This window comes from Pteropus vampyrus, unplaced genomic scaffold, assembly GCF_000151845.1.
Source record: "Pteropus vampyrus isolate Shadow unplaced genomic scaffold, Pvam_2.0 Scaffold49, whole genome shotgun sequence".
Classification (NCBI taxonomy): domain Eukaryota; kingdom Metazoa; phylum Chordata; class Mammalia; order Chiroptera; family Pteropodidae; genus Pteropus; species Pteropus vampyrus.
This window is the reverse complement of record NW_011888830.1, coordinates 1,280,800-1,293,596: the sequence shown is the minus strand read 5'-3', so window position 1 is coordinate 1,293,596 and position 12,797 is coordinate 1,280,800. Positions and strand designations below refer to the sequence as shown.

The window sequence follows — 12,797 nt, the reverse complement described above, 5'->3', positions numbered from 1 at the left end:
ATAGCTGTATGCATGTATCCTTTCCCATTATTTGTGTTTTTATTTTTAAAGTAGGATTCTTACAGATATATAGTTGGATCTTAGTTTCTTTTTTTAAAAAATCCTGTCTGATAGTCTCTGCCTTTCAATAGTACTGTTTAGGCAATTACATTTAATGTAATTGTTGATTTAAACAGTCATTTATCTTTCCTTTAAAGACATTAAAAATGTCGCTTCTTTGTCTGTAGTCATTCTTTTCTTTGTTCCTCTATAGGCAGTAACTTTTGGGGGGCAGCTTTTAACATATTCCTTTATCACTGTTTCTCAGAAATATGATTATGATGTGCCTTGGTATAGTTTTCTTCTGGGTTCATGAGCTTCTTGGATCTGTATGTTTTCTTGTTTTCATCAAATTTGGGAAAGTTTTAGCCATTATTTCTTGAAATATCCCCCTACCTATGACCTTTATGGGGCTCTAATTACAGATACATTAGATTGTTTGGTACTGTTTCACTGGTCACTGGTGCTCTATTCATTTAAAAATAATTTTTTTTCTCTCTTTCTTCTTTGGATAACATCTATTGTGATGTCTTCAAGTTCACCGATTTTTTTTTTCTGCCACGTCTAATCTTCTGTTCATGTCATCGGTGTATTTTTTAATTTCAGATATTGTATTTTTCATCTCTAGAAGTTCCATTTGGATCTTGTTTTCTTCCATTTCTCTCTTTATTGTGTTTACGTTTCTCTCTATGTTCTTGAGCATCTGGAGCGTATTTATAATAGCCGACTTAGAAGCTTTCCTATTTTATCATCTCTGTCATATCTAGATTTATTTCTATTGATTGATTTTCTTCTTCATTTTAAATTATATTTTCCACATGCCTGGTACTTTTTTTGGATCTCAGGACAATGGAATTTTATATTGTTAGGTGCTGGATTTTGTTGTAGTCCTTCAAAAATAGTGGCCTTTGACATGGCGTGCAGTTCACTTAGAATTAGTTTTAGCCTTTGAAGGCTTGCACTTCTGCTTTCTTAGGATGAGTCAGAGCAGGCTTTTGTCGAGGATAATTTAGCCCCATTACTTGGGTGATTCCGTTCAGGTGACTCTATCCCATGCCTGCTGTATGCCTGTTCCCGCGTGGGGCTCCAGGCAGCATATGGGCCACTCTTTCATGGAGGTTCTTTACTCAGCCTGGGGAGTTCCGTCCGAACATCTGCAGATTAGGATTCTGCCAGTGACTTGAAAGGACCCCTCTTCAGATCTCTCTCCTTTCTAGTATTCTGCCCGCACGTGTAGCTTCCTCTCTCTCCCAGAACTGCAGTCTCTTTTTCCTCACTCAGTGAGACGGCTTGGCTCAGTCGTAATTCAGGGCTAGGGCTCACCTCGTTTGTTTCCTTCCTTTTAGAAATCACAGTCCTTTGCTGCCTGTTGTCCAATGTCTGAAAAACTTTTGTTTCATGTATTTTGCCTGTTGTTCTAGTTGTTTACGGTGGGACAGCAGTTCCTGTAGCGGTTAGTTCTTCAGGTCGGAAGCATCAATCCACTACACGCTTTCACCATTTTCATGACCATGATTGGAAATGTACACTTCCACACGATCTTTAAGATCGTTTTCTCCCATTATAAAACCCTGCTCCATAAAAATTATAAGCAAAACGTGGAATTTTATATTACTTATTGGGAAGTTGACATTTGCACTGAAGGTACAAACGCAATAGTGAGTTGGCTGATGCATCGGCAGGCATCAAAGCGGTGGCACTAAATTGTACTGGCAGTCATATTTTTTCTTCCAAGGTACTCACAGATGCAAAAAAAAAAAAAAAAAGTTTCATTTAAAAAGTCTTTAAAAAGCAGCAAAAATTATCAATTTTATCATATCTTGACACTTGAGTAGGCATCTTTTTAATATTCCCAGGGATGAAACAGGAAGTACACGTGAACCACTTGGGCTGCATACTGAAGCGTGATGCTTGGTTTCAGGAAAAGCTCTGTGTGATTGTTCAATTTGCAAGCTGAACGAGCTCTTTTTTTCATGAGACACTACTTTTACCTAAAGAATAACCAATAGAAAAATTATGGTCATTCAGACTTGAGTATTTGGCAAATGTGTGCTTGCTAATGAACAAAGTGAGCCTGTCACTTGGAGAAAACAACTGACTCTATTTGTTGCTAGTGATAAAATAGGAGCTTTCAGTAAAAATTATCATTTTACAATTAGCAAATTATATTTGGCACCATGAATTCAATATCTTCCCAATAATTAAAAGGCTTTTCTAGTGAGATGGAGGGGTGATATTAATGAATGTGATTTTTAAAATATTTCATAATAAAGTGTGTTAACATGTGGAAGATCTGCATTAATCAGTGAAGTAATATTTTCCAAATGACCAATGCATGATGTTACAAAATTATGCATGAGTAAAAGAGCCATTCAAAGTTTAAGGTAGACCAATGGATTTTTTTTAATGTAACAGTGTGAAAATTTTCTCAATATGGTTTTAGATTCCACACTAAAACTAACTTTTAGAAAACTACCGCTTGTGAGTATAGTAGCAAAGAAGCCTGTCCACAGTTGTTTGATTAAGATACTCTTTTCGTTTCCAACTACACAGTTGTGAAGCTAGATTTTCTTCATATTCTTCAAACAAAATAACTTACTACAACAGGTTGAATGCAGGAGCAGACGTGAGAATCCAGATCTCTTTTACTTAGACTAGACATTAAAGAAGCTGCAATAATATAAAAGCACGCCACTCTTCTGCCTAAATTTTTGGAAAACAGCAATTTTCACAAAAAAATTTTTTTGGAAAACAGCAATTTTTACATATTATTTGAATTAATATGTAATGTGTTTATTATTGTTATTTTAAAACAAATTAATCATTTAAATTTTTTTGTTTTAATTTTTATTTTTGATATTCCAACTTGCTTTACTAAACAGTTTAGGAAAGCCCACACAGGAGGTGAAAAATGTCCAGTGCTATGCTGGTGAATATTTAAAAATTGGCTCTCTGGAGGAAAAGAAGAATGCTCAGATATTCATATAATTTTTACTGATATAAAGGATATGGAGGACACAATTTATAAATAACAATGAACTCTCTAATATCTTTATTGTAAATTCCATATAGCCAATTGATTCTCACAGAATGTTTCAACTGATTTTTGCCGAACTTATATCCTTAGCCAACCTGTGGTTATGACTGATGAACGAGTCTGGCTCTGACATGAGTGGTGATAGATGTTTTAGCATAAAGTAATAAGACAAAAGCGAAACAACAAAGATGCATGTCCAAACTTCCCTCGTTTGTCAATGATGTGAGAGTCATCTTTACTAACTCAGGTAATAGTTTTCCAATCCTGGAAGAATATCTTCTCATATTTTTGTCCTCTTTACTATGTAACAGCTATAGACACGACGTTTTTACATTTAATCAGTGGTTTTTAAACGGAGAGAGATTTTTCTCCTCAGGGGACATCTGGCAATTTCCAGAGACATTTTTGGTTGTCATGCTGTAGAAGGGGTGTTACTGGCATTTTATGGGTAGCGTCAAGGACATCCCCCTCCCCCAAAAAGAATTATCTGGCTCAAGGTCGAGAAGCCCCAATCTGTGTTAACATTTTCTCCATTTCTCATTTCTTTCTGTTTAGACAATCAACAAAAGAATAAAGCAAGTCCAGAATTTTAGCATTTGTCAGTTTCTGTGGTGTAAATACTTCCCCCATGGCTCATTTCAAGCTGCCAATATGGCATCCTCAAGTGTAGGGTGGGGAGAAGATACACAGTAGCCACATTATATAGTATGTCTACACAAATATGCGATAGTCATAGCTAATTCCAACAGCATAAATAATAGTAAAATGTGGTAATATAATTAGAAGTAACAGGTTCTGTGTATTTATAACCTTTGTTAATAATGTAATGTGTTTAATTGTAAATAAACAGTCAACTTTAATAACGGCATTGCTTAACAGCTGACTCACACAATTCTTAAAAATTTAGCAGTGGACTCTTGCAGTTCAGTGGGGACTGGTCTGGCTCCAGCATGCCACTGACACAGCTGTCTATCACTCTCGAATTCATATTTTATATTTCCCGCATCTTGAGAACATTACTCAATTCCATTGTCAATTTCCTAAGGAACGGACTCTAATTGGCCCAAATGGGTCAAGTATCTGCTGGCACTGTAGCCACACAAAGCAGGCATGTGAAGGCAGCTGGATCCAAAGGGAGCCTGCCTTCTTCCATTAGGAAATTTCCAGAAGCATCACAGCGAGTGGGTGGGCACCCTGAGAGGCGCCCATGACAGTGCTGCAGACACGTGCCTCCTCCTCCGCTCTTGTTTATCAAGACTCCCTGCAGACCAAATTTCTGAGTCACCCACTGGATCAACAGCAGCCGCCTCACCTGGGAACTTGTTGGAAAAGCAGATCCCTGGGCCTCACCCCAAACCTCCAGAACGAGATGTTCTAGGGATGGGACTGGCAGGCTGGGTTTCAAAAAGTCCTCCAGGTTGTTCTGAAGATTGAGGGCCACTGTTTTAGGTTACATAGCTTAAAAAAAAAAGTTACATCTACCCTTTAGGACAGTAACCAAACCCAGGCCATCTGATTAAATCTGGTATTTTCCTCCAGTCTCCAAAAATACAATCTCTTAGGATGAGTTACTCCAGTAGAGGAATAATCTCATCAACTATATATCGATTTTTTTTACTATTTCTTCTTTTAGAAAAGACTGATCTTTAATTTCTGTGAATACTTTATTATAGTCCCCCCCCATATGGTCTTAAATCATATTTATTTTACCTAATTTACCCTTTCAGCTCTCTTTCTTGATTGCCAAGTTAGTTGGTAAGTTTCTCAGGGGTATGATTATATTTTATATTTGGTTTAGGCCACAGAACCTAGGGTAGTACAGAGCTCATGGAATAATTATAAAGATTTAAAAAAATTCTTCTATGTTAATATTTTGTTGGTATTATTTAAAATTAATCATACATGATTTCTAAAGTGGTTACACTTGAAAAATGTATAAAGACTTTTAATAATAATGAAATAGAACCAAATGGCTGCTATCTGGATATTTTTTCCGAATTATGGAATTTGTACCAAATTATGGGATAAAGAAAAAAAGAATCACCAGATAATCTGATACTTTGTTTTTTTAAAATCATTTTTCTAGTTTTAGTTTCTTTTCTTACCAAATGAGGACTATATGATATATTTCTAGTTTCATTAATTCTACTTTTTAACTAAATATTATATCATGAGCACTCTCATATCATTGAATATTTTTTTGAAAAATGATTTTTAATGTTCCATATTATTCAGTTGTATGTATGACCTATAAACTATTTAACCATTCTGTCATTTAGGACATTTGGGTTGTATCTAATACTTTACTTTTTAAATTCTATTGTGGTGGAATGGGATGCACATTTCAAAAATAAATACATTCTCCTTTAGAGTCAGGATTGATTGGTTCTCTTAAGTGTTTCTAAACTCTCCTGGTCATCTTTTTTCCCTCTTCTATTTTGAAAAGCTTACTTATCAGTTTGCTTGTTCAAATACTCCTCTCATTCTTCCGTCTCAGGCCTTAATCAAGCTTTTATGCACATGTTTACATAAACATCGAAATCAATAAAATTTAAAAAGGAGCCTGCTTAGTAGCTAGTATCTTCTCTGGTTCACACTAATTTTCTCCCATCTGGCCAACTGTTCCTTTGCATTCTTTGTAAACTTTCCTTACTGTTAACTATCCTTTATGTCAACCCTTCAGGGTTTCGTGCCATAATCTCTAATCCCTAAAACAGGAAAATCCTAATAAATTATTGTTTACTTATTGAATTATAAATGACTCAGAAAATAGACATCCATGTAAGAATGTTACCATATTTATTGGTTCCAGGACATTTTCTTTGTAAAATATCTTAAGCTCTTAAAAGCCCTAAAAATTAGTAAAGCATTTTAAATCAGAGAATAAATTAACTTCCTATGTTGATTTATTTCTGGCAAAAGTCAGATATCTTTTAGATGCAACAGACACACATGTGTACAATAAAAAGACTTCTTAAATTGAGGTAAAAAATTTTCTGTTATCTTTTATTTTGATAAACCATTTTACCCATTATCAATTGACTGAACTAAATGATATTATTTTCCTTTTGAGTGGGAACAACTAGCATGTCAACTATTGTTCAGCGACGACTTAAGTAGCATTTTTTTAAAGTGTCAGTGGCATTGTAAACAGTTTTTAGCGTCTTTCAAAAATTAAAATTATGATATAATTTTTCTTCCCAATTTAATTTTTCTTCTTGAGTTGGACAAAAAAAAAAGAATTTTTGATTACATCTCCAATCATGCCACCAAAAATCTTGATCACTGAACATATGACTAAAAAGATTATTTCAGGTTGGGTAAATGTTCAATTATCATAGGATATATAAGCAATCTAGAACTGAGGGAAGAAAGACATATTTACTTCTGAAAACACTTACATAGACGTAGTTGCTTAACTTTAAAGGTAACTGAACAGGCTAGCAATGAACTCTCACTCTATATTAGAGTAGTTCCGTTCATATTTTTCTCACTCTTGTACATTTATGTTGGCAAGCAGGTAACTTCAGAAACTCTGATGTGCATTTCTGGTATAAGTAAGGATCTGGCCTCACTTAACATACTCGAGGTGTTCTGCGAGGAGGATTTTGGACCTGAACTAGAAGGTACAAGCAGGTGTATCATTAAAAATGAAGCACGTGGACCTCCGCACGATCCAGAGAGACTCGTGTTTCAGTCCACATTCATCTGTATCTGTGGTAAACGACAGGCGCGCTGCCGGAGGGCGCCGCCAGGGGGCGCTAATCCACAGCGGCTCCGTCAACAGGCGCCTTGGGGCGCTCTCTTCTTTCCTCTCGCTCACCTCAATTTCCGCCGGAAGCGGCCCCGTCAGTGTTGTTCTCCAGTATTTGGGTTCGCAGTTTGTGGGGGTTCTCGGCAGGTTCGGCTCTCCTGGTGGGGCGAGACCTGGTCCGAGGAGCCGGAGAGGGAAACTCAGCTTAAGCCCGGGCAGCGAGATGGACATTCTGAAATCGGAGATCCTCCGGAAGCGGCAGCTGGTGGAGGACAGGAACCTGTTAGTGGTGAGGCTCCTGGGGGTCGTGGGGACGTTGGCGACCGAGGAGTTGAGTGTGTGTATGTGGGGGAAGGGCCTGGGAGTGAGGGGACCCGCCCCGAGAGGATGCGGGCGGGGCTGGGGCTTAGCTAGAGCCCCGGAGCGGCCCCTCCAGGCCCACCCACCCCTTGACACCTCAGTCGGGAGCCTTAGGGAGGAAGTGGGAGGAAATGCAGGGAAACCCAAGAATTGGCAAAAAAATTTTCCCAGCTGCCCCTTATTCTCTCGCAGTTTTCCTAACTGTCCCTTATACCCACTCCCCATTGTTGGTATTCTTGGGAATTCTGCTGGTTTTTCACGTATCTGGTTTTACTAAGGGGTTTGTGCCAAACTGAAACAGAAGAAGGGCAGGCTCAGAATTAGTCTCTGAAAGTCTTGGATTCCTTTCTACTAGTAAAATCCGGGTTTTTATTACATTATTCTGCCCTCCCCATAGCCTTTACTGTTAGTGCTTAGCGTTGCTGGCACACGCTAGTTCCACTGCTTCGATTCTTACTAAGGCTTCAGGGGACTTAAAATTGCTTTTCGTCCTCAGTGCAAATGTCCACAGAGTGAACAGGCAAATGATAACCTTAGCATTGAAAATAGTTCTGACCTCACAGACCCTTTCAAAACGGATCTGGGGACCACATTTTGAGAACATCGGTTTAGATCTGTGGATGTAATGTATATTCAGTGTTTATGATGTAGTGTGGTGGGATTGTTTGGTGGATGGCAGATTTCATAGTTAATGAAACTTTAAAAACAATGAGCAAAGTGGAGCTAATTAAATAGAGTATTATTTAGCAGATAAGGAGGGAAAGCTTGTCCATGTTTGTAACTTAATGTTTTTACCTCTACTTCAGGGATCTTTTTCTTCTGATGAGTGATTTGGGAGTATTTGAAAAAAGTAATTTAGATGTTGGAATGCATAGTTGATGTTAGGAAGGGCCAGGATGTTGAAATCTAAGTACTTTAGAGGGAAAATTGAATCATGAAAAGCTGAGCTCTCTCTCAGGGTTTATAATGTGTGTATTTGCATAATCAGGTAGGTTAGTGCTCTTAAATAATACAGGTATACCTTGTTTTATTGTGCTTTGCTTTATTGTGCTTCACAGATGTTGCTTTTTTTTTTTTTTTTTACAAATTTAAGGCAAGACCTTCTGCCAGCAAAACTACACCTTGCTCTGTTGATACACTGCTTTGCGGTGGTCTGGAACTGAACCCTTAGTAGCTCCGAGGTGTTCTTGTATAAGAGAATATGTGTAACTGGACATCTTTTGCTTTTGTATGCATGGAAGACAGTCTTTTGATTCGCAGCTGTATAATTTTATATAGAATCAGTTGCTTTATAGATTTCTTCTGCATCATAGTGTCAGTAACTTTCAAACTTTTTTCACTGCACCAGCCACAGTAAAAAAATAAATTTTTATGTATATGAAAAAATAATGAAACAATTCTTACCTTAACTAATGTGATTCTGTCATTTGTTTTCTTGTTTTAATCCGTTATTTCACTTTTTTTTTTAATAGCTGGGCATCGGTGAATTGTTTTCATTGCCCTATCTGTAGCTGGAAAACACTTGTCTGTGTTCTGTTGCTCTTCCAGCAGAGTCTCCTCATCTTGGTCAGTTCAGGTGGTGTCTCAGCTTTTCACTATCAGTCTGATAATTGAAATAGTGAATACCTTGTGAGTGCCCCCTTGTTAAGTGGTAGAAGCTCCTAAAATAAACCGAATCACCTGTCCTAAAACATTCTGCCTGATGTCACTACTCTGAGATAATTGTCAGAATACCAAAGCTTTGGCGGCCCAGTATCGGTGAATCTTCACTTAACGAAACGCCCCATTTACATGGAAAACCAGGCTGCTCAAGGAACTCATTGGGACATAATTAGCAGTTTCATTATTTGTAGTTATGAGGCGGGGCTTTGTGTAGAATTTTAGCTTTTTTTTCTTCTTTTTAACCAATATTTACTGAATGTTTCCTGTATGCATGATACTACTCTCTGCCACAGAGGATTAAAAAGAAAATAATGCTTGAACCTTTTCTTTAAGGACCATGCATTCCATTTCACAGAGAAAAAAGCCAAAAGGCAAGAAATTCCCCTTTCCCTGATAAGTGAACGGGGTATCACAGCTTGAGTCAAAGCTTCCGCCTGCGCTTTGGTCCCACTCGTCTTTCTTAGCATCAGCAGGAACCTTAATATCATTCATCCCTTCGTCTTGTGTCTTTAGTCTCTCCCGGCTTCTCCCCATCAGCGCCAAAACATACAGCTGTCTCTCCCATTTTTAAAAAGCCGTTGCTGTTTCTAAGCAGTTGTCCTTTCTTTACAGCCAAGCTTCTTCAAATAAATTTTAATTCCCATGCATTCCTTCACTCGATACAAAATGGTTTCTGCCCCCAAGACTACACTGAATCCATTCTAGTGGGGGGCAGCAGTGACCTCCGTTTTCCTGACTGACAGCTCGATGCTCCTTGGTTCTTCCTTTGACAGCTCGTCCACTACAGCTTCCTGTTTTTCCTTTGGCTTCTCAGGCTGCTTAATCTCCTTGACAGGTGGCTTTTGTTATTGTTGTTATTATTTTAGTGTTTACTTTTTGTCCCTTAACTGTTGGTTTTCCTTAAAGTTCAGGCCTAGGTCACTTTCTCTTCACACTGAATTGTCTCACATTAATATTGTATTTACTTCTAATTTCAAAATTAGAACTGTATCAGGGGTTCTTAAATGGAGCTTTTAGATGGACTTAAGAGTATCCATCAACTCCTTAAAAGTTTATTAAAATTTTAGCATGTACGTATATATATATATGCCCCCTCTTCGCCTGCTCACAATATTATGAAAGGAATCTCTGACTCAAAAAGGTCAAGAACTAGTAATTTCTGTGCTGGCGAAAATCTCTGTGCCCATTGTCTCCTAGCACCAATCAGAATTGTTCCAGCTCTGCTGAACTTTTTCATTTTTGAACTTGCTTTTCCTTACACTTGTTGATTCCGTCACTTGTAACAGTCTTTCATAACCCTCTGCAACTTCTTTCTTTGGCAGTGAGGAGCCTTTAAAAGTTTTTTTTTTTAGTACTGTGTAGTAAAAAAACTAGTGGGGGGTTTGCTGTCATATTGATAGCATATTTTGACATCTGCAAAGTAGGTTTTTTTCTCAACATTGTACTATGAAAATTTTCAGAAGTACAGGAAACTCACAAGAATTGAACAGTGAACACCCGTATGCCTGCCACCTAGATTCTACAATTAAAGCTGCAATTAATATTTGAATATTAATTTGCTTTATTATCTAACTATCCATCTATCCATCATTCTGTATCCACTCATCAAATTCATCTGGCAATGCAGAAACAAACCTCAGAATAGTTACACAAGGCAGAACATTTTAGGGTAGGTAGCAGGCTATTTTAGCTTCTCCACAGTTTGCCGAGAGGCACGCACAAGCTAAGTAGTTACAATTCCAGCTCTCACAGGTCAGCAGTAAAAAGCTGGGGCACCGCTTGAATTGACTGAAGGTGCAGTTTTGAATTGACTAAAGGTGCAGCGGCTCTTCTGGAACAGCAAGTCCATGTGGACAGGTGTTTTTCAGCTGCAGTTAGGGTAATGAAAACAACGTATTCATCTTTATGCATTTCAAATTAAGTAGTGGACATTGGTAAACTTTACTCCAGAACAGTTTCGCACGCTTATCAGCTAGTGTTCAGTGTTTATTCATACTTTTTTTGGTGTGTATGCAAAAATTTACATACGAAGAAATAAATCAGAAGTGCCACTTAATGGATCTTAAGTGTGCCTTTGTGACCCAGTCTGCATCAAGATACAGAATATTACCCTCATTTCACCTTTCAGTCAGTCTCTGCCCCAGAAGCAACCACTATTTTGACTTCTTTCCATTGTCAATTAGTTTTACCTGCTCTAGAACTTCACATAACTGGGGGTCATCCTGTGTGCTCTTTTATGCCCCACTTGGTTTAATTAAAATGTTTTGAGTTTTATTCGTGTTGCATGCATCTGTTGTTTATTCCTTTTAATGCTGAAATAGTATTGTCTGTATATACCCAGTTTGTTAATCCATTCTTCTGATGATGGGCACTGGGCTGTTTCCAGGCTTGGGCTCTTACGATTAAAGCTGCTGTGAACCTTCTCATACGAGTCTTGTTTCAGTCTTAGGAAAATGCCCGGGAGTGGGATTGCTAGGTCATAGAGTACACATACGCGTAGTTTTATTAAGAGCCAGCAGTCCTTTTTCCAAAGTGGTTGGACTACATTACACATCCACCAGCAAAGTGAGAGTTAGATACCCTGCATTGTCGTCAACAGTTTGTGTTGTCAGTCTTTTTAATTTCAGCCATTCTGGTGGATGCGTTGTGACACCTTTGTGGTTTTAATTTGTATCTCTCTCATAATTCATGATGATAGGTATTTTTCTGTGTTTATTTTTTACCATTGTATATCTTTCATGAAGTGTCTGGTAAAATTGCTTGCATATTTTTCAGTCAAGTTGGTTGGGTTTGTTTTTTATACTGAGTTGAAAGAGTTCTTTATATATCATGGGTACCAGTCCTTTGCTAGATATATATTTTATGAATATTTTCTCTGAGACTGTGGGCTTTCTATTCATTTTCTTAAAGTAAAACCTTTTAATTTTGATAAAGCCCAATTTATCAATTTTTTAATAGTTATTATTTTTTGGGTCCTATCTAAAAATATAAAATGGTGTATAACTTGTTGGAAAACACTTTGGCAGTTTTTTAAAATATAAACACATACCTGCTAAATAATCAAGCCATTCCACTTGTAAACATTTACTTACAAGAGTAAGATATTCTCCTATACTGTCTTCTAAAAGCTTTATGGTTTTATATAAAGAGTTAAAGAAATATTCTTAGTCGATTTTCTTGAATAAGAGGTAGGGGCGTGGTTTATTGTTTTCCATGCGGATATTCAGTTGTTTGAGCACCATTTACTGGAATTATTTTTCTTTTCCCTTTGGATAATTTTGGCATCATCAAAAATCAATACAATTGACCTCTGAACAGTATGGGGGTTAAGGGCGCTGAGCCTCTGTGTAGTCGAAAATCCTCATGTAACTTTGACTCCCTCAAAACTTAACTACTAGCAGCCTACTGTTGACTGGAAGCCTTACGGATAAAGTTGGTTAACGTATTTTATATGTTATATGTGTTATATACTATATTCTTACAATAAAGTAAGCTAGAGAAGAGAAAATGTTATTAAGAAAATCATAAGGAAAATAGTTACAGTATTTATTGAAAAAAATCTGCATATAAATGGACCCCTGCAGTTCAAGTCCATGTTGTTCAAGGGTCATTTGTAATTGTTTTAAGTGTGGCTCCATTTCCGGCGCTTTATCTGTTGTCATCTGTTTGTTGATCATTATGCTAGGGTCACACTTTCTTGATTGCTGTAGCATTATGGTGAGTCTTAAAGTCAGGCACTGTAAATGCTACCACTACTAATTTTTTTTCGTTATTGTTTTTCACCTCTTTTCTCCTCCCCCCTCCCCACCTGCTCCCTCCTCCCTCTCTTACCCTCCCCCATCCCTCCCTCTTCCCTCTCTTCCCTTCCCCTCCTCCCTCTGCCATCCCCCTCCTCCCCTCCTCACCCTTTATCCCTTCCTCCTTCCCCTTCCTTTTCCCTCCTCC

The 12,797-nt window shown here is 37.7% G+C and overlaps 1 protein-coding gene across 1 annotated transcript in view; it reads left to right on the top strand.

Annotated features, from left to right (window-relative positions):
- The first annotated feature begins 6,907 nt into the window (after positions 1 to 6,907).
- PRPF18 (pre-mRNA processing factor 18) overlaps positions 6,908 to 12,797 on the top strand; it is a 43,319-nt gene continuing 37,429 nt past the window's right edge. Inside the window, exon 1 of the mRNA XM_023530358.1 lies at positions 6,908 to 7,119. Coding sequence (XP_023386126.1) covers positions 7,054 to 7,119 — 66 coding nt within the window. The 5' untranslated portion in view covers positions 6,908 to 7,053. The remainder of the gene's footprint in view (positions 7,120 to 12,797) is intronic.